The sequence below is a fragment of the Stegostoma tigrinum genome, chromosome 9, assembly GCF_030684315.1.
Source record: "Stegostoma tigrinum isolate sSteTig4 chromosome 9, sSteTig4.hap1, whole genome shotgun sequence".
NCBI lineage: Eukaryota > Metazoa > Chordata > Chondrichthyes > Orectolobiformes > Stegostomatidae > Stegostoma > Stegostoma tigrinum.
The window spans coordinates 20,852,279-20,875,729 of NC_081362.1; the positions used below are offsets into that span (position 1 = coordinate 20,852,279).

General features: G+C 36.6%; 1 protein-coding gene across 2 annotated transcripts in view; it reads right to left on the reverse strand.

Annotated features, from left to right (window-relative positions):
* Window positions 1-1,279: 1,279 nt before the first annotated feature.
* Window positions 1,280-23,451, reverse strand: part of LOC125454752 (son of sevenless homolog 1) — a 248,421-nt gene continuing 226,249 nt past the window's right edge. Inside the window, exons 17-23 of one of the 2 annotated variants that reach the window (XM_048535904.2) lie at window positions 20,688-20,805; window positions 14,473-14,645; window positions 13,414-13,530; window positions 11,171-11,450; window positions 8,563-8,607; window positions 7,717-7,835; window positions 1,280-6,266 (exon numbers count right to left, since the gene is read on the reverse strand). In XM_048535904.2, coding sequence (XP_048391861.1) covers window positions 5,772-6,266; window positions 7,717-7,835; window positions 8,563-8,607; window positions 11,171-11,450; window positions 13,414-13,530; window positions 14,473-14,645; window positions 20,688-20,805 — 1,347 coding nt within the window. In that variant the 3' untranslated portion in view covers window positions 1,280-5,771. The remainder of the gene's footprint in view (window positions 6,267-7,716; window positions 7,836-8,562; window positions 8,608-11,170; window positions 11,451-13,413; window positions 13,531-14,472; window positions 14,646-20,687; window positions 20,806-23,451) is intronic. The other variant, XM_048535905.2, reaches the window with a different exon arrangement.

Consider the following 23,451-nt stretch of genomic DNA (forward strand, 5'->3'; position numbering starts at 1 on the left):
TGACCTGGTTTCCTAAACTAAAACTGTCCGTCCCATTTGCATTTATCCCATATCCCTCTAAATGCTTCCTATCCACGTACCTGTTCAAATATCTTTTAAATATTGTAACTGTACCTGCATTGACCATTCCACATACGCACCATCTTCGTTATGAAAATAGCATCTCTTAGGTCTCCTAATTCTTTCTCCTCCCACATTAAACCAATGCAATCTAGTTTTGAACTCCCATACCTTGGGGAAAAGACTTTTGCTATTTACATACGTACATATATGGAGAGAGAGAGAGAGAGAGAGAGAGAGAGAGAGAGAGAGAGAGAGAGAGAGAGAGAGTGAAATATGGACAGAGAAAGAGAAAGTGAAAGGTAAAGATAAAGATACAGGCCAAAAGTTTCCACTTTCAGCACAAACAGCAATCAAAATTTTGAGTTCTCGCTTGCTTCCATCTCCCCACAGAGAAAAAAAATTCTGATCATTTTAATTCATACATTTCCAAAGTTTGGCATGGTCCAGCTTTAAACATAAGTGATAAAAATTGCATCTTCTTGACATTTTTAGGAACGGTACCTAGGCTTTTCTTGATGAAAAACAGTTTCTTGATGAAATCTATCGCTTTGATGGATAAGCATTCAGTGAGACCAACTGTTCATTGCCTAGTTGTTTGTTGTCTCAAATGCAATTTTAAACCAAATGAGCTGAGGTGTAGGTGAATTCCATCAACATTTTGCAAACTGTCTCTAGTTTAGCTAATTTCTAGCAAATTGGTATGAAAAGTAACAGCACAATCTAGTGGAAATTCTTGTTCAGAGTCATTACATATGATCTATATATTACATATGATCTACTATATTAAAACAAAACAGCATCAATAACAGCGTTCAGATATCTGCATTATAAGAAATGGAACCAGTAAACTATAAAATTAAAATAAACCATCGAGTTTAATACTGTCCAGGCCTATTATTGTGATAGAAAAATGACACATTCACTAATTGGATGCATGTTTATTCTCCTTTTGGAAACCAAAAAATCCTTGATTAATTGCTGAACTGGACTAAATAATGACTCAAATTACTATTCCTTGAAGGCATAATCCATCTATTGTTCTAAAACTTAGCGTATAAATGAGAAACACTGATTCTTACTCCTGAATAAAACATCTGCCTAAACAGATACCCAAAATGAAAAATGAAAACACCAACAGTAGGTTTCAAACATATTTAATATGCAGTTTTCATTTTTTAAAATATAAATTAAAAGGAAAAACAGAACATTTGACACCTGGAAATTTAATGTAACCATTTAAAATAAACCCAATTACACACAAAAAAATTAGGCTAATGCAAAAATTCCCATTGCGAAGCATTCTAGGATTTACATACCAGTTGAAAAAAAATGACTTACGATATTGTTAAAAACAATTGTTCCAGGAAAGAAACAAAATATCCTGGTAAATTACATTAGAAATGTCAGTGTAATACACTTTGAACAAAAGTAAGGCAAAAACAATTTATTTCATTGTTGTGTATATTTTATCTGGGTCCTATTTTGTAAGTCAAGTGTCACTTTGCCATTATTTGTTCCCATTCGTTCTGAATATTATTTTTCTATGTAATCGATACAGGGCAAACTGCAATTATTATACTGAACTGCAAAATGAATACTATTATTCCTAACACAGGATACGAAATTCTACAGACATGGTTAAAATATACAGGTAATTTCAAATGTGCCAAGAAAGACTACGATTTGTTCTCAAATCTGGTCAACTTTATCTAATGACTACACATAATCATAGCTGCAAATAACCATGCCATTAAAACAAATGCAACACACACACACACACACACACACACACACACACACACACACACACACGCAAACTTTAACCACTGATATGTACATTTTGTTTATACCAGAAAAGGTTTGTTTTCTGGTGCATATAACCAGAAATATAACTTGCCCCACCTCCCTTTTTCTAAAACAAAAAAGATTTTAAAAAAAGTTCAAGAAGTCAGAAAAGAAGGTTGAGACATAATAAAAAGGCACATTTGGCAGCTACTAAAACTGACATGCGTCGGCACAAACAGTATAGGGCGCATCACTACACATTCAACCACAATTTAAATGACTTCATTTATAAAGTAGGAGGTTCCCAACCAAATCAGAGTGAATCTTAGGTTACTTTGCATTAAAGCCAATCAGCTTTGTTGCTGTGGCTTGCTGCAATTTCTTCTCTAGGGAGGAAGCCTCATTCAGTCAGATGTTCCTCAAGAGGACATGAAGAAATAATGAGTAAATGAAGATGAGGTACAAATCACCCATATCTAGTTGAATGGTGGAAAAGGTTCGAGGAGCTGAATGGTCCAAACCTGTTTCATGTTCCTTTATGATTTATATTATGGAAGTCAATGCACTTTTAAGGAGGCACGTAGTTGGACTTATTTTTAAAAAATAATAAATTACACTTTGTTTTCTTCTTCCTGCATTGTGATCAATACCAAGAAATATAAAATTCGACAGAAAATAAAGTCAGCAGTACAGAGAGAACACCTATTATTTCCGAACAGGTCTGCTGAAACTGTATCAAATCTGAACTTGCAACTAACCAATATTTACCAAGCTGACATTTACAGAAAGTAATTCTCAGATTTAATTTGAAGTCTGTTAGATATACGGAGATACTACCTCATTAGTCAGCTGCAATATGTCAACAACTATGGATTCCAGCCATAGACAGCCAAGCTTGCATAAATAGGGAATATATTTCTCAAGTGCTTTCTTTAATTTGCTGAACCATATCTAATTGACATTTACAGTACAAACAAATGCACATTGGTAACGGTATTTTCCAACTGGTATGTAACCCTGAAAATTAAACTGACTGGTCTGCTAATTTTCACTGACCACATATTTTTCAGTGAAGTCCGCCAAATTTAGCCTTCTGTGCACTCATTATCTTTCATAGTGGCTTCATTATTAAACTTAAACAGCATGCTTATGACTTACATGTGGTTTAAGTGTTGCCTGGCTTTAAAGATCTAACCAACACTCAATAGGATCAAGAGAAAAGTAACAATTGGCAAAGAGATGACAAATGTTGACTCCATGACAACATACAAAGATTTCTCAATGACACTGCCATTTATGAACAAAAAAACTTCCTAAATAATGTCCAAAACTACTGAGTTAATGGGCTTAAATATGATACTTTTATGATACAGCACTTTTTAAATATCATGCCTACAGAAATCAAGCAGCTTTAAGACTTATTTAACTTGCTGAATATAATTGTGTAAATCAGTTACCAAAGTCAATTTGTACTTTACCGCATCCCTCCATGCTCCTTCCTGCATTTTCCAAATTTACAAGATCAATGAAAGCACCTGAAACTGAACTCTATTTGCTTATACAAAAGAAAAGCCAATTAAGCTTTTTTCCAGACTAACTATTGCAAAAATATCCATAACAGTTTATATTTGGCAGCCCTATCAATAGCTAAACTGACACAGTATAGCCATTGATATGTCAAAGTGCTTAAAATGGCTTGCTGAAATGATAGCATTTTAATATTGTTCGGTTGTCCTGTAGATGAAGTGTTTTGAGTAAAGCATGATAAATTACCAACATGAAATCTAATTAGATACAGTAGATTTAATAGTGCTTGTTGAAATTATTTATTCTAGTGGCAATAAAGTGATTTATTTTAAAATTAGCATGCATAAGTGTATTTGTTCAAATCACAAATGTAAGCTACTGGAATGAAAATTTGTGGATAATTCAAATCATAACATCAGTACATTTTGAACCAGAGTTCAGGATTATGCCCTTATTTTCAATGTGCCAAAGGCTTGCAATCAAATTATCTACTACATCTACTATTTCTCATGTTTAGTTTTATTTTTAAAGCCTGCACCCTTATTTCCTAGCTCATGATCATGGTGGTTTTAATACTTCTGAAAAAAATAAAAGCAGGGACTTGTGACATTCCGAGATAATGTGAATTAAAGACTTAAGCTTTTGCAGAGAAGTAATGCACAGTTGTAATCAAATTCAAATGCCAACATTAAGAATGGATCATTTTGACTAAATTATGAAGTGGCATGTTTTGAAAATATTATATTACAATATAGATTAGAGAACTAAAAATGGATACCTTTTTGTGGTAAGTGCAGGATTCATGTGTGGAGCCAAAAAGCTGTTTGTAAATCTTATTTCTGATGCTAAACTCTATTTTTGAATGGGGCTTGGAACAAGCAATACGTTAACAAAAATAACAACCTACACTGTTTGGTCTGACCTGTACACTGTCATCTGCGCATTCTAAAGCTAACTGTTTTACACTGAGTAGTCTGACAAGTGCATATTGCATCCCAATGCTCTCATGCTCTAGTTCAAGGCTTTCACACTATGTTACTTTTGGAAATTTATACACCAAGGGCAAAGTTCATGATATTCTACTGTAATACTGCACTATTGGTATATACTCTACAAACTACCTCAATTTGTCTTAGAATCAACTATCATCCAAATTCAAGAGTTATTTGTGAATTCAATATTGCCTTCCTTCTCTTAAACAAGATACTGCAGAAAGCATTCAACAGATCCAATTGCATTCGGCATAATGACTTAGTTCAATACTAATTGGCCTCTGTAAATTTGAGTTTGGTTTGTTCAGTGCTCAATGCATGAATCAATTAGCAAATAACATGTATAGGGAATTAACAATGCACTATGCAGTTATGCATCAAATCTTCTTTTCCTCAATATCCTTGTAACAATTTAGAATGGAATGAAGTTTGGGAACATGGAGTATAGGAATGTGGGGTCTTTTGAATAAATACTTCAGCTTTATCAGTATCAGTAAAATAAAACAAAACTAATGGATTATTTTGTTATAAACCCAAATCTCCACTTCAAGATTAAGCCATTTCATTGTATACTCTGCTTAAAAATACAGCTGTTGAATATATTCTGAAAGGAATTTCTGACATTGCAGTGATGTTATGACATGGATTATCACTAGGCTTTAAAAAGTCAGTAAATGCACATTTAAGAGAATGTTGTAAGATCAAGAACTCATTGGAGATGTAATGCAGACGTCACTAGTTTCCACATTTTGCTACACCTGGGTTAAATTCGCTTGGTTTTAAATGGTAATAAAATCAGATGAATGTGTTCTCCTTTGTCTAATGAAGATGGGTGCTACATTCTCATTGAAGGATCTCTCTCGTAGGACTGGTTCTTGAATCAGTCTCCACAAAGAATGTGCCTCTTTGGTGTAGCAGGTACCCAAATTTCAACAAACAAAAAGTTTACAATTACCGTGCAGAGCAAATATTTGCTCATTAGTCTAGGTACCGAAAATGCATTTCCAGAAGTCCCCTTTCTGATACATTTAAAAGTATTTAAACAAGGCATGATCATGTGAAATATTGATCCTGTTTTTAAGATGGAGACGCAAACCACATTTTCTGCTCACACTCCTCTTTTCAGCTGGTTGATGTTAGGTGTTCCAACCTTCATCATCAACACATGTTTATCATTGGTACAGCAAACTGACAACTGCATTTTCGATTACTGGCAAAGTCAACCCAGCTCAATTTGTTTCCCAATGTGTAAATCCAAATTGATGGAAACTCTGGTTCGCGTCAGAAGCAATAGAAACTTACCAAGCCAGGCATTAAACATTTTAAAATTCTTACAGCACTGTCCAATGCTGCAACCTCAGCAGTGTCTAAGAACCTGTAGTGTTTAAGGAAAATGTTTCAGAGCTAAGAGGGGTGGGCATTTTCCAGCAGTGGTAGTCCATCTCGATGGAACGATGGATGTGTATGCTCCCTTTTGTAGGTTTTTGGTGGAAGTTTTGGAATTATTTGAGATGTAGAGCTCTGTCTTGGTGGAACGGGTGGTCCAGCAGCGGTACCAATATCAGCATCTTGTGGTAAAGGGGGTGATGGCAAATGCCTGCGAGTTCCAAGAGGAGAAGGTGTCTGAGGAGGAGGTGGAGTAAAAGGCACTGGGGAATTGGGGAAAAAAGTATTAGGATGCTCAGCTTTTCTACCCAAGGGTGGAGGCTGCAGGGGCAAAGGCGAGCCTGGAAATACATCTGGTGTTCGTACAGGCTCACGAGGTGGCAAGCTGGGAGGACTATCAGGAGGTTCTGATATCGACGACCTCTCTGACAACGGGTACCGAGGCGAGTAAACCTTGCCTGTGGGTTGACGGGGTGGAATAGCAGGTGGGCTGTCCAGGTGTTTTGACTTGATCTGAAACAGAAAACACCTCTGTTAAATCTGTTCAGCAATCAAACAACTCTGAGAATCATTATTTCCAAAGTACTAATTCTTCGGCAGAATGGTTGACATGGATGCTTGAATTTTAGTAATGAATACACAGTAATGTTAATGTTAAAGGGTAGGAGGATAATTCCAATAGGAAAGTTACTGGAAAAGTTCTACTCTGACTCAAGCTTGCCCTTTTTCAATGGCTGCAACCCACCAAGAGCACATCTTCCAGCATGGAATTCATATGGTTAAACCCATACTGAAGAGTAACAGCTGAACCTATATTGGTAGGAGAGAGTACCAACCAGAAATCAATATCTGGGTTCAAGAGCAATTTTTCTAAAATGAAAATTAATACTCAGCTAACTGGGCATCAGGAAATTTTAAAGTCACTCAGCCAAATGAAGGTGGGTCTCTCATTTAATGTGGCAGAGGTTCATAAGCTTCTATATTAAAAAGAAAATTAGTGGTAACTATTGCAATGACCACAACGTAATTTGAACGTTTAATAATGATCAGTTTTATTTCATAAACGATTAGCATTTATGTGTTTTCACATCTCAAATAGTCTCATATACAGTGAATTATGTGAGATACACTGACTGTCTCAGCAACTAATATGAGCTTTGACCTCATATTCAATTTAGGACTCTGAAACATATTTTACATATTGAAAATATTACAAGATCTATTAGAGGTCAGGTGAGCTGGTAACCACCACACTTTGATAAACACAGTATTGACAAGGCTGGTCTAGTCAAGTTTTTATGTCAATTGTTGAACACAAAACGCTGACAATGGAATAAGTAAGACAGGGAAAATAGCTGAGTTATCCTGTGAGATGGCATTAGAACAGACCTATGGTACAAATGGTATTGGCATTTGAGAGTCCAAGCTTGGATGTTGTCAAAATCCTGATATAATTGTTTTGTTATTTGATGAGTGGTGAATGGAATCTCCAGTCCAATCCTAACCATATGGCTAATAAAGCTACTAAATATGGTCAGAACTCCTGGAGGACCTCTTTAAACAATAACTAGGTGTTTTGATGATTGGTCTCTGATAACCACAACCATCTCTGTTTTGTCTAATGGGCACAACTAAGTCACTAAAGTGCTTTCACTTCGATTGTTCTTGTTCCTTGTCATCAATCTAAATTTTGCTTGGTGCCATACCCAGTCAAAAGATGTCTCAATGTTGTAGCACACCTCTGGATCAATATCTGAAGACAAGGGTCAATCTGATAGAACTCAAACTGAATGGCAGGTTGAGAAGATGCTGCTTTATAGTAAAACTATAGGATCCCTGTCATTTTATTAGTAATTTCAAGTGGACAAAGAAAAAGCTTTTTTTCCTCCCCATACAAGACATACTAAGCAACAAGTCACATTATGGGATAAATGATATCGTTGTTACATTTTAGTAGGCTTACCTTGGATGGGGAAGATTCTGTTGGGGCAGATTCAGGTCGCCTACGTGGTGGAACAGGAGGAGGGATATGAGCTTCATCAATGCTTCTATTGTAGCTCATTGAAGAAACTGATGCTGGCCCTACGATAAAGGATTCTTTAGTTATGCTAGCAATAGTATGCAAAGGATTATTCATATTATACTAAAGACTTTAAGGTGCCAATTAAGTTTATTAGCAAGTTCCAAGGCTGCCTTGAATTTCTACCATCGAGTGAATAGTGCTGCATTCGCATTCTAGTACATGCATTGAATTAGGGCAACCTGCATTTTGAATTGTGCTAAAAACTAGATAGGGAAAAGCAGTAATAAACATGCAAATTGGAGGTTAATTTACAGTAATGACTGAAATCTCAAAAAATATTAAAAGCATTAGTAGAAGCTTTCTTTGAGTTCTAGGGCAAAGCTATTTAAGAACCTGCTCTAGCATGTTCTTATGAAAATATGGCAGTTGTAATAACCTAAACCTAAATGCTAAACATATAAATTGCAAGTTATATACAATAAGGCACTTATTTCTTAAAATTAGATGGGAAATTAAAAATCCAACTTTCCAGAAAGGGTTACCAAATCTAAACTGCCTGAATAACAGTGCTATTCATTTTACACTGTTTGACTATAAAAACCTGAGAAAATCTAGATGTATATGGAATTATCAGCATGAAGGAAAGCGAACATATTCAATGTTCTAGCATGCATGCTGTCATCCATGTTAAAACAAAGCTGTTTTTTAGCCTAAAAGACAGTGCATGGTCAGCTTTAAAAAGCCATGCTGCGTATTAAATATGCAACATTAAAGCCCAATACTAACTTGCACCATGGGCCAGTGTAACTGGGGCAAATATGGTATCACTGCCTGTGGAAGAAAATAGAGAAAAACTAAGGATGGCACAAGCCAAGCAGATTTATCCGTTTTCACAATTTGCATATGTTAGCTATAAGCATCTTGATGTTGTTAGCTATTTAAATTTTCTACTGATGGTATACCAACAATTCAGAGACATTTGAATTTTAACCTGGGTACATTTTAGAACTAAAAGAAAATGAAAGTAATGCAAAAATACCTTGGTAATGATGGCGGCAAATCAAAGCAATCAATAATAAATGGACTAACACAGATAAAAGTCTACAATAACTATGATGTTAAATGGATTCTACAATTGATGATGAGCATACCAATTGCCTTTCCTTTTGATTAGGTGACCACATACAAACTAATTTACAAAACACCCACAAGGTTTCTCCCAGACACCTGCATTAGCACAGCGTACAATCCAGAAAAACATACAGAAAATGGTATAAAGTGTTTTCCAAATCCAATTCAAAACAATGCAATGCTCATTGAAGTTAAGTTCAAGTAAAATAAGCTTTTACTTCATTTGTAGTCATGATGTAGGTATACATCACTTTTCAACAGAATGAAAACATTTGGTGCCAAATGAAGTGACTACTTATGTTGACTTCCTTAAATTTTTAGCCAAGAAATGACAGTTCCAAGGTGAAACGTTTTCTGATTATTTCTGAGCAATAGTCTACTGAAAAGAATTTGAGCATTATCACCCTAAAGTCCAAGCAACCAATTAAGAAAGTACTTCTTTTTTCCAGCACAAGGCTGGGAAGCAGGTGCTTGCATTTCACAGCAGGGATCTCTGGGAATAATAGAAAAAGAAGCAAAGTTAATTTACTTAGATAGTTAGATGACTTGTACAGCCAAGAACCTATGTCTGGTGACCTCTTCACTTTTCGGAAAAAAAAGGACTTTGTACTTTACAAACTCATCTGACTTGAAATTGAGTACATAGCAGTGGACTTTAGATGCAAAGATACATTAACGTCATCCTAAGTTTAGCTCTTTTGAGACAAGTCTGCAGTCAGACAACTTTCATGGTGTTAGAAATGATAATGACAATTGCCCCGCGGATTGCAAGAAAGATGCTCTGATAATACACAACACTGGTTATGTTTGGCACCTCCCAAAGGAATGATTTAATGGCATAAATGGATGAAACTTTACTTTGATGTGGATAAGGCCATGCTTTCTCCTTGATCATATGTCACGAATCTGCTTTTCAAAAAACATTCTCCCACAATCAGCTTGCACACTTTCTGGTTTTAAATGAATTCTAATAAAAAGCCATAAAAACGAGTCTTCAATAAACCTTTTTTTTCAAACTTGCTAAAATGCAAACTTCCCTTTGTGACTTACTGAAATAACTTGATTTGTACTTTGTCTAGGCCATTTCTGTAGCTGAATACAGCTCTACTTCCTAGTTCCTGTTCCCATTCAATCTAGCCAAATGTTCTACTCCAGAATGCTGATGTCATTCTTTAATGAGTTTTACATGCTTTTGAAAACAAAAGATTGCAAGCATATGCATCCTATTCCAACCATACTAGAGTTTCAACATGTAGGTCTTTGTATATTTACAAGTGAAATCCCAATTAATACCTACTATCCACTGCTATAGAGTTTACCTTGAAGCAAAATAGAAAAAGATACAAGTGCATGGAAAAGGTTCACAACATATGAACTATATTGCTCTTCATGACCACGACTCAAATAAAAGTGTACTTATAGAAAGTGAATTAACACACATAGCTACATCAATTACTAAATGATTTACAATCAATGGCGAGTCTCTCTTCAATTATTAAAATTTGCTACTTATCAGTAAACCGGTTGGGACCACTTTATTTTTGCTTAATCTTCCACAGATGCTGCCAACCTGTTGAGTTTTTATCCTGATCATGGTTATACTTTGATTAACAAAAACCAGAGAACTGCAGATGCTGGAAATCAATCAAAAACAGAGTTTCCAAGAAAAACTCAACAGGCCTGGCAGCCTCTGTGCACAGAAAGCAATGTTGACATTTCAGGCCCAAGGACAGAAAGTGGTTCTGGAGGAATGTCACCGGACTTGTAACTTTAACTCTGCTTTCTCACCACAGATGCTGCCAACCTGTTGAGTTGTTCCAGCAATTTCTATTTTTGTTATTTATATTTTGATGACATTTTCCCAATGGTTCTCAATTGTAGTGTGTATACCTGCAAAACTCCATCCCCACATCAAATCATGTAACACTTGCTTACTCGTTGAATTAGCAACATATTGAGTCAGAAATCTATTTCCAACACTTCAAAACTTTTCCTCTGCTTGTGCCAAGTAAAGCAAATCTTTTGGATACTTTAAATCTCTTAAAATGCTGACATTGTTTCTAATAAATGCATGCTAAATTTGGCCTCAAATTTTATCCTCAATTTCAGTTTTACAGCAAGATTAGAATGATAAATATGCAAAAAGAAACATACAGACTTCAGTGCCATATAAAACAGTCAAATTTGCATTTACTTCACAAATATAACCACTTCCAATAAATTACTTTTGTTACCAAGCAGTTATCGAAATTAAATGACATACTTGAATAGAATGGACTAGCTGGATCAGAATCCCCGAACACACTACAGACATCTGTTGAGCTGGATGCAGCAGAAGCAGGTGGTGGTGTCAGAGGAGTACGTGGGGAATTTGGTGCTGACGCTATGCTTTCAGTCTCATTCTCTGTTATTCGACTGTAACTGATTTTCCGTGGTTCCTGCTGTAAAGGTGTAGGATGCCCACGCAAGGTGCCTGACACTGGATGTCTGGGGTTAGATGGTCGGACACCAGGAGATTTCAGTGGGTAATTATATTTCTTTGCCTATAAAGATTTCAAAATGAAAGGTCAATTAGAAGAAAGTCATTTAAGTCACATACCCAGTGAAAAACTATGGCATAATGAAAGATGGCGTTCCCTAAACAGTAAGTAGGTAAATTCTGAGTAATTTTGAAATATTCTAAAATTCCAGTAGTAAAACAGCAAAAAGTTAATATAAATTCCAAACAAGTCCTTTATAATAGTGTTTTATTAACTGTGAAAGAACATTTATACACATGCATAAAATTTTGAAAAATAGATCTGTGAAGTAAAATCATTCATTAATGACACTGTTAGAATCAGTTTGCAATCTGTACTTCTTTAGAGTTTACTCAGAAGCAAAATAGAAAAAGATCAAAAGTGCATGGAAAAGGTTCACATCATATGAACTATATCTCTCTTCACGACCATGACTCAAATAAAAGTGTACTTATAGAGAGCGAATTAAATCTCATAGCTACAGCAATTACAAAAACTGAAAGTATTTATGTTTGGCTTTGTATTAATATTTGACGTGTACTTGTACTAGCTAATGCCTTCAAATTTGTAGGCAAGCTAAGCACTGAACTAATTTTTAAAAAAAATCAGTAAATGAAGGAGTTAGCTGGAGTTAGCAGAACTCTTCATAGCAACTAATCATAGCCCTCATGGGTACTAACTAAACAAGCTAACAGTGAGCCATGAATGCTCTTTTTTAATTTATGGCTGTATTTACATTGTTCAGTTAGATCTGCTTTTTAACATTTTAACAAGTAAAATCTTGAATATTTCAAATAAATTAAGATACCACCTTCTGCACACAAGCCATAAAGAGTCACTTTGATAAACCAGCAGAACTTTTAATTTCATCTTCATCTGACTGGTATCCTGATAGCAAAATTTAAAACTACCAGTACTTTGAATCAAAACAGTAAATCTCCACTGCAGGTGAAGTTTTATACTTGTCTGAAAGAAGTTCAATCTCCGTTGACTTTTTCACCCACTCTACTGTATTCTTTCCCTGGAGGAGAATGGGTAATACTCAATTAGTTTGACTTTTAGATTGCCAGCATTAGCATTCTCTGCGCATAGCCTGGTACTTTATGAAGGTACCAGGTGAACTATTCCTGAGACAGCCTCTCAACATGACTGCAGAGATGCAAGTATTTTGTTTGAGTCAACTTAGTAGGATAGGCAATCAGTGACAACTTGGCACACACAGGTACAGCAGTGACCATTAAATGTTGTTTACCAAAGTTAAAGCTTGTTCACGTCAATGCTACCTGTGCTTGGCAGAAGTTATAGGAGAAGTATTTGTTGAAGATATTCTTTAAGGAAGAGGTTCAAAATGATGATATCCCTAATGTCATAGTGCTTTCTGCTCCACTGTCAGATGGTAAAAAGGATTTTTTGTTCTACTGAATTTACAGCTTCAGATGAAAGTTGTTGTACAAATTTAACCTGTGAAGCTACAACAAGGCAGTAGGTACCAGAATCACTGCTGCTGTTTTTGACTTAGACAAACCTAAGCCTTTATTACATGAAATATCAAGTGAAAAAGAGAATTTTGCATTCACAGAGAACTGCACTTTTAGCAGGTGCTGCATATCTAAAAATTGTACAGGAAAAATAGACAGTGTGCACTTTGTGCATATGTACAGATCTGTGAACATGGAGTCCAGAGAATTCAAAGGACAAATGTGAAGTGAATAAATCATCAAGACAGCAATGAAAATGTAAAAGCTGAAACTTCAAAACCAAAAATACATGGCGTTTCCTCCAGTTTTAGAAAGAAAATAACTTGCAAAGCTTGAGGTTCTGAAATAATGTGCAGATCAATTGAGCAGTATAACAATATGTAAGCCTGAAATGGACACTATATTGATAGAATACTCCCATATGGATAATAGCCTATAACTTGTCAAATATAAATGTAAGAGGAAAAAATTACTCATACTATTAACAAAAGACTAAAATAAGTACTTACAAATCGAGGTAATGATCTGGCATTACGAGGTTCTATTTCCAAAGACTTATTGAACAAGTAATCTGTAAATTCTTTCTCCAAAGTATTTCCCATTGGATTTAAATTTTCAAAAAACTTCTGTAAAATTAAACAATAACATTTGTTGGTAGACTAGAAATTTCTGTCTCAAACTGAGGAAGGGTCACTGGACCTGAAATGTTAACTTTGACTTTTTTTCTTCACAGATGCTGCCAGACCTGCTGAGCTTTTCCTGCAACTTCTGTTTTTGTTACTGAAAATGGTATTTTATTTTGGTTCAATGCAGGCATTTTAAGGGCTGGAATGCTGGAGAAACAAATGCAGGGTTGGTTAACAGTTGGAATAATGCAGTCTTTTGCTTACAAAGTGAAATATTCAACAGGCAAGTATAAGCTTCTTAGCCTGAAAAATTCACCATATTTTTTCTTTGGCTGCTACGACTGGAGTATCCAATCTCCAGATCAAAGGTTTATCAAATCATCCCAAATTTTAATTGTGAGTCGCAAGTTTTTCTAGATAGTTGCTAGTTGTACATTTCACAATCACAACAAATTTACTTATGCTCCAGCTCTGTAAGTTGCGGGTTTAGCTGAACTATTAAATGAAGCACTGCAGAACGGTGAATAAAATGTTATTTTGGGAGGGGTGAAAAGAAACCGCAATTGTAAGAATTAAATTATCTGCACTTAAATATATCTCTTCTTGGAGATACCAGTTAACAGCTCAAATAGCAAGTGCAAATTGTAAGGTCCAGACCATGAGATAACAAGGTTTAGAGCTGGATGAACACAGCAGGCCAAGCAGCATCAGGGGAGCAGGAAGGCTGACATTTTGGGCCTAGACCCTTCTTCAGAAGGTCCAGACCATGTCACCTTTCATGCTGGGTAATATATGGGGAACATATTGCAACGGTTTACTATGTGTAACAAAGACATCAAACATTTAATCAGTATGAATAATTTGGCAAACCTTTGAGGCACATCAATGCACCCGTGCACTTTTCTCTCTTGCCACCCTCGTTCTTCCAAACATAGTACCCACCTTAATGTCTTGCTCTACTCGTAAGCAATACGGTTGGTTTTGGTACTGCTGGATCTCTCCTGTTATTTCTGCCACTTTCCTTCTCTTACTGAAATTGATCAACTCTTTACCATGTCGTTTCAAGAAATCAGGGTTACCTTCCTCCGTCTTCAGAATGTTCGTCAAATATATACCTATCAGTTTATTTAAATACAAAATTAATTTGTTAATTTGGGGCTGAATGATCATGTTAGACTTAAACAACATTTGCAAACTACACAAAATTCTCAACTGTCCAGAGAGTCAACATTTGCAATTTCCTCATTTTCATCAATATTCATCTGTGGGCATACTTCCAATTTAAAACCCGAATATCACACATCAGCCTCAAACAGAAACTACTCCCCCAGTGTGCCCATGCTGGAGATGTGGACAAATTACTTTCATATGGTCTCTCTTGCTGTTACTGAAAAAAATTATGCTTTTTCAAAACAAAAAACATTTTATTTTTCCCTGTCAATACAAACTTCTTTGCACAAGATATTTTACTCCTTGGTTTCTCTACATCATTACACTGCCATAAATTAGTTCCAGAGCTCTCTTAAGCTGAATGAGTTACAAGTAGCCAAAAATAATTTTCATTTTTACTTTCCAGGAAAATAGTTCATCCACCTGACACTTCCGTGCAATAGTACAATTGATACTGCAAATTTGATAATATAGGGAAAACAAAACTGTGTTCCATCACTACTCTGCATTGTGACCATGCCTCAAGCAACTTTCCTATATCTTTTACTATTGAGATATTGCCAAAAATCACACTTCAAAATAAGTTTAAATTTCTTTTTTCACATTTACTCATTTTTAACACAAAATTCAATCCTATCAAATGAAATACATTTAACATAAGAAATTTGGTAAATAATTAATTTTTCAAATGATCAATGTTTTGTCAATGCATAAGATACAGCTTGTTGATTCTATTTCACCATCATGGGTATTATGTTAGTTGACATCCTGCCCTCATTGTTCCAAATGAATATAAATTCTACTATTCTACTAAAATGACTGGACTTGAAATACAAACTGGCAATTACAGCAAAAAATATCATTACAAATACATTTTTAATCATAAAATTTGACATTCAAGAGGAAACTTATTAAATCTAAATTCTTGCACCCTTTGTTATAATCTACTAAAAGCAAGTGAGAACAATATTTTTTGCAAATTATAAATTACAATTGAAATGTTCAGCCTGTCTATTCTGCAAGCAAAAATTAGTACAAGTTTGATTATAAATATATGGCCTTCATTCCCATTTACCGTTGAAAAAAATCTTCAACTCAACATACGGGTTAAGTTTCATTATTAAATCCATGTATTAGATAAGGAAAGGCCCAATAAGTTCAAACCTGCCTTATAATTAAATTGTATATTAAATAATGTGCAATTTTTACGCACCATAGATTCCTCAAGTATTAAACTTCTGATGGAATAAACTGCAAATTCTACCTCCAAACCCACTTATAATCAACTGAAGGAAACCCCATTTGAACGCATCTCCAGGGCTTCAGTCCTATCCCTTACCAGAAACATAAAAAGATCAAGTCCGAATGAAAAGTAATTGACAATATGTTAACGGTTTCTGCCCCAACCCAGGAGACCGAGTGTTTCTAGCATGATGATTTTATTCCCATTTTTATTTTTATTCTGTGTCTGAACTGGATAATTATCCAGATCCACAACCAAATCATACCTGAAGGCTCTTAAATTCCATATCCCTTTGAACACAAAATAGAAACTAAGTGGAATATGACTTAGTTAATGATCAATACAAGGCTGAAGTAATTAGCATGCTGTCACATGCCATTTACAAAGAGGTTTCATAATTAATTGAATATTTTCTGTAAATGGTCAATCCCACAATTTGAATCTTTTCTCCAGTTTTTGGATTTTAATCTTATTGTGTTTCATGTTTTACACTCTATCACTACACATTTATGACTCCATCAAAATTAATAGATCTTTCCCCAGTTCATGAATTTAAATTGTTTCATATCCATTGTAATGTTTCAATATTTCTTAAATTAAGCACTACAATACGCCGTCTGGTTCCATCAGCATATTTCACATAACACTCAGCATCCATTCAGTCAGCAAGTAGAGTGAACATTGGAACACTGATCAGACCTCTATAAGACTCAAGAAGTTCCTGCATTTTCCAAATTCTTCATCTTCAGTTCAATAACTCACTTGACTGGGTCAAGATACACGTGTTACTTTATTAAATTCTGGCATCCTCCAACTTTGCCACGGACTTTCTGGCCTGCAACTAGTTGTCTGTACCTGATGCACATTCATTCCCACAGAAATCATTGTTCTCTCCAATTCTCTATTTTCAAAGCGTCTATACTCCACTTGCTTAGACATGTCTCCAAACTAAGTTGACTCCATATCTTTGCCATTGTTACCCTACACCAGAATCCTACCCGATGATCCTGTAGCAATTTTCAATTTACTTTTGTGTTCATTTTTAAAAAACAGATCATATATTTACATAAAAACAGAAAGAACTGCGGATGTTGTAAATCAGGATCAAAAGCAGAAGTTTCTGGAAAAGCTCAGCAGGTCTGGCAGCAACTATGTAGAGAAAATCAGAGTTAATGTTTCAGGTCCAGTGATTTTGATTCTGATTTTCTCTTCACAGATGCTGCCATACCTGCTGAACTTTTCCAGAAACTTCTGCTTTTGTTCTTATTTTTACGTAACAAACCTAAGTAACTTGAATACATGCACACGCACATTTTGGTTGGGCTCTCTGTATCCAATCTCACTACTTCTATTTCAAAGTTTTCAAAAACATACTTCTCTTTAAACATCTTACACTACTCTCTTCAGTTCTCCCGTCTCAAATACAATGGTCCCTGAGATGCCTACCTCAACATACTCAGTACTCCTTTTCTACTCTTCTGTGGCTGTCGCAGGTTTGACTCTGTTAGATAAGCCTACTCAGCTGACTCTGTGCATCTCTTTGTAATCTCCTAAACAGATCATCAGGGCATATGGCACTGGTGCAGGATGAATACTCACCCTAATTACTCCATACTGTTCTCACTTCCCACCCACAGCGATGCCTACAGCTAATCTCTCATTTCCCCACTGCACCCGCCAAAAGACTCGATGACTCCAGTCTCACCAGCCTTGCTTCCCCCCATCCCCAGCTTGGCAACCATGCCTCTCCTCCAGTAGTTCACAATGCCAACAAATGCAAGAGAAAACAAACTATGATTGTATGAGCTACTCCTTAGACATCTGGAATTCTAACTTGATTCAATTTTCCAGGTTGTTTTCAGGGCAGATTTGTTTGCTACTTGTGCACTTGCCACTTTTCTGAAATGTTTTCTTAAATTGAAGACGGCTTTGAGCCCACTGCTGCACTTTGCCAATTGGTGGCATGCAGTCAGTGGGCCCAGGTCCCATTAGTGATATCCCTTTAGAGTTGCCACTCTTGCCTCAAGTGAAGGGACAGCATATGAACCAAGTACTCAACGCTATTCATGAACTCACATTTGATTCTAGGTTCTAGATCATTTTCTCCCCATGACCTCTCCAAACTCATTGTATCAATGAGAATGAACTTTAGCTCCCTCAACGCATTTCCATTAAGCTATCAACCACCTGAATTCCCTTCCTGGTAGTTCTTGCAAAATCTTCCATGTTCGCTGAAAATTCAGTGGATTTTGTATTAGGTTTCAGTACATTTGCAGTTCTGTAATCACTACCTCCATTCAAGAAGAGAAGAAGATAGATAGCAAGAAATTGTATCGGTTAGTTGACCTAACATCAGTCACGGAGAAACTGTCTGAATCTATTATTATGGAGGTATCGGCAGTACATTTGGAAAATCATAGTTCAGGAAAAGTCAATATGGTTTTTGAAAAGAATACTGTGCTTGATTAACTTACTAGAGTTTCTTGAAATAACAAGCAGTGAGGATAATGGGGAACCAACAGAAGTAATGTATGTAATGTAGTAGGATGTCCAAAAGGCATTTAGTTATGTGAAACATAAAAGGTTACTGCACAAGCTTTAAGCTCATAGGAGCTGGGAGTGTTACATTGGTATGAATAGAGGAATGGTCACCAAACAAGAAGTTGCGAATCAGGATCTATGGATCAGTTCTATGTTGTTAAATTCTAACTAGTTAAATGTCACAAGAATCAGTAATAAAGCATCAACTATTTCTAACTTACACTAATCTAATTAGTACCAAATATATGCTGGCTAAATTAACCAATGACATAAAAATGGGAGAAAAGCAAGCTATGGGGAGGACATTGAGTCCATTTGGGGATGTGGGTAGATTAAGGGATGTGGGTAGAAATGTGGTATAACATGGAAAAATGTGACCTTCTCCACTTTGGCTGGAAAAATAAATTATTATTTAAATTGAGAGGCTGCGTAAACCTTTTTCATACAAAGCAATCTGCATAGTTTGGCACCTAGCTCTCAAAATGTTAGCTTTTAGGTACAGAGACTGATTAGGAAGGCAAATGGAATATTGATCTTTACTGCAAGGGGAATTGAGTATACTAGAAAGAAAGGGTAGTTATAATTATGCAGAACTTTAGTGAGACCATATATGCAGTGCTATGAAAAGGCTTGGTCTCCTTCAGGAAGGATATAACTGCATTGAGAGCAGCTCAGTGAAGATTCGTTCACTTTGCTGACTCTTAAATTGAAGCTATCTTGTGAAGATAGGTTTAACAAGATGGATGTATACTCACTGGATTTTAAAATAATGAAATGTGATCTAATTGAAACATACAAGATCAACGGGGCTTGATGCTGGGAGGATATAAACTATTTCACGAAGAGCAGTAAACGAGGAAGAATATTTAAAATGTAAGGGATCTTCCATTTAAGATAAGATGAGATGAGGAGGATTTTTCTTTCCTGGAGGACTTTAAAATTAGGAATTCCCTTCCCCAGAATGCAGTGGAGGCTGGGTAAGTGAACATATTCAGAACTGAGTTACCCAGACTTTTGATTGTCAAGAGAAGCAGAGGTTATAGATATGGAGTTAAAATCTGGCATCATCACCCCATCTTCTCAAATAAATAAGCATCCTTGAAAATTGCTAGTTACATCTTAGTTGGAATTTTTTAAAAAATAAAGTCTTTGAGCATGTTGTTGAGCATGTAAATTTGAGTCCTATTTTCCAAAACTCCACATTTTACCCTATTGCAGTTCTAAAACATTTCACATTAAAGTCACAAATGACATTGTAATGTAAATACGACAAAGGTAAACTATCACTCTTTGTCCTTCTTGCCGGTCAGGAGCTTTGCACAAGGTTGACCACACCAAGTTCATGCAACACCTCTCCACTTCTCCAGCTATGTGAGACCGCATTTGTTTGTTTCCACTTTTCATTATATTATCATCGCTAGAGTATCAATTACTGCTCCTTTTCCCATTCCATTTCCTCCAGGATCTCACAAGGATCAATCATTGAATAGAATCATACAACCCCGACAATGTGGAAAGAGGCCTTTCTGCCCATCAAGTCTGCAATGACCCTCCAAAGAGCATCCCACCCTATCCCTGTAACCTCATGGCTAATCTAGCTAGCCTGCACAGCCCTGGACATCATGTGGAAATTCAGCATTGCCATTCCCATAGTCTGCACATCTGTGGGAGGTAACTAGAGCACACAAGCACGGAAAGAACATGCAAGCTCCATAAAGACAGACAGTCACCCATGGCTGGAATTGAACTCAAGTCCTTGGTGCTGTGAGGCAGCAGTGCTAACCACTGAGTTACCATGTTGCTCTTAATCCTCTGCCCCTTTATTTCTTGACCCCTTATTTCTCATCCACATTCTGCATTTTAGAAACATCACTTGAAATTGCACGTTAGTTATGATATATATGTTGGCAACAGCTAGGTCTACCTCACTGCTAACTCTCTCACTATTCAAGTGCTGATTGACTAGCAGACTGCTTATTCGAGATCTAGTATTGGATGAGCATAAATTCCCTCTAATTATTCTAAATTGTCCACATTAGAACTAAGAAATAGCAATTAATGAAGAACTTAAGTGTATAAAAAAAATCAGAATATCAATGCAACAAGTCATGTTACAAATTAATGGCCAGTTACTGTGGATTGACATACAATGAGAATGACTATGATGTCAGCCACTACAGAAATAATATGAATCAAAGCTTACCAAAGAAAGGCACACATGGAGGATTGATGGATCTGAGTTTAGCCAAATACTTTTTATAGTGATCTTCACTCAATTCATGAGCCTCTTCTAAAATTTTCTTTTGACGACTTGGTATTTGCTATGAATGTAAACAATGCAGAACATACACTTAGGAGCTGGCATTGACAAAAATCCATTCGATCTAATTAATAGTTTATTATCTAATTACAAAGCTACAAACCTGGTCAATACTGAATTTGGGCTTGATCAAATTGCCTTTGGAATGCTTTTGTGGGGTGTTCAATATATTAATAGTCAAGTATGAAAAAGTTGTCCCCCAAGCAATAATCAATTTATGGTTTTTCAATTTATATATCACATCCTTAGGTGTTCCAGCCTGACTTTGCACAAGATACATTTTGCTTCAAGTTCATTTCCTTTCTAAGTCTAAAGATTAACCTCCAGTTCTTAAATTTATTATGGTTAAAAAAACATGGAATTAACATTTTACCATTTCTCATTGCCAAATAAAATTAATGCTTGCAATGGTTGCTGAATCATTTCCATGGCTTCTTCAGTATCAAGACCATGAACATAAACAATACTTCAGGCAAGAGATCAATTAACCTCATAATGTATTAATTACAGTTATTTGCTTCAGGCTCTATGGAACAACTTGGACTGAATTAACACAACACTTTTAATGTTGCTTCTTAAGTATAGTAATATTTTGAAGTGACTCTGAAGAATGGCACATAAGCTGGGTCTATAGTAGTATCATAATGGTTTCAATCCTAACTGTAGATCTTAGGCCACAGCATAAGTGTTGCTTTTTGCTGCTCAGGTCCCAAGCAGCAAAGTTCAGCAGCATTGAGGAGACAACATTTTTGCTGAGATTCATCAGTAAGTTATCCTTCTTGCAACAGCATTAGGTAATGTCATGTCATACAGTGGCAGGCAATAGCCATCCCTAAAAAGTCAAAATCTTACAACCACCACTCAACATTCAATGTCATGACCATCGCTGAATCACTCACAATCAACATTCTGGGGAGGGGCTACCATAGAACAGAAACTGAAATGCACCACTCATAAAAAAGGTGGTTATACAAGCGGGTGAGAGGCTAGGAATTCTGTGGTGAATAACTCCTGTCTTCCAATGCTCGTCCACTGACTCAAATCAGAAGGATGATAGCATATTCATCACTTGCCTGGGTAAGTGCAGCTCCGACAACATTCAAGAAACTTGGCACCCATCCAGGGCAAAGCAGCCACTTGATTTGCACTGCATCCACCAACTTCAATATTTACTCCCTTTACCAATGATTCCTGATGGCACCTGTGTGCATCATTTATAAGATGCACTGCAACATCAAGGTTCCTACTTCAGCATCTTCCAAAGTCCCGAACTGTGCCATCCAGAAGGACAAAGATGGCAGATGTATTGGAACAGCATCTCTTGCAAGTTCACCTCCAAGCCATCTGGACTTGGAACTATATTGCCATTCCTTCCCTGTCACTAGGTCAAAATCCTGGCAAGTCCCTAACAGCATGTTGGGTGTCACTCCACCAATGACTGCAATAGTTCAAGGCAGGGGCTTGCCATCACATTCTCCAGGCCAGTTAGACATGGGCAATAAAATGCTAGCCAGTGATGCCCACAATCCATGAATACTTTGGAAAGAAAGCTCATGTTTTCAAATTATAAGTGTGTTAAAGGATTAATAGGTATGCATGCATCATGATGCTATAATATTGTTGCCAAAAAGTCCTGAAATACTCAGATTAAGATTTGAAGGTGACAATGTAAATGCATTCTCAAATTTGAAAAGAACTGTACTGATTTTGTCTGAATGCATGTTTACCCACTATAATAAAACAAATAACTACAAATGTTGGAGATCTGAAACAGAAACTGTTGGCAAAACTCAGCAGATCTGTTGGCGTCCGGGGGAAGAAAGCAGAGTTAATGTTTCTGGTCCGGCGACTGCCCATCCGGCCTGGATGAGTGTGTGCGCGCGTGCGTGCGTGCATGTGGAACACTGTCATTCCTTCACCATCACTAGGTCAAAATCCTGGAACTTCTTTCCTAACAGCATGTTGGGTGTCCCTACATCAATGACTGCAGGAGTTCAAGGCAGGAGATTGCCATCACCTCCTCCAGTCCAACGGGGCAACAAGTGGGTGAGAATGGGTCGGCTGTGCTGAAAACAAACCATGCCATGACAGGACAGGACCAGAGAGTTGGGATTGGTTTAAAATGAAAAGCATGGAAGGATGGAATCAGGCTCTAAAGCTGAATTCATAAGCTGTAGTTCTTCGAATTTGCACTGAGGCTTACTGGAATGCTGCATGGGAACATGGTGGTATGTTAAAAGTGGCAGACAACTGTAAACTCGGAGTCATTTTTATAGACAAAACAAAGGTGTTTTGCAAAGTGGTCACACAGTCTGCGTTGGTTTTCCCAATTAGACGAAACCACAATATGAACAGCGAATACAGCAGACTAAGTTGAATTAAGTGCAGGTAAATTGCTGCTTAGGTGGCACCTAGGTGGTCTGCATGGGGCCCTTGGATGATGACGTGGGAGGAAGTAAACAGTCAGCCATTATGTCTTCTGCGATTGCTTGAAAAGGTGCCATGGGGATGTGGGGTCATGTTGGGAATGGAGGAGGAGTGGACCTGGGCACCCGAGAGAGAATGATCCCTGCGGAATGCTGACAACGAAGTTGGGTGGGGGGGTGGGCAGGGGTGTGCGGGGTGATATGTTGTGGCATGCAATAGT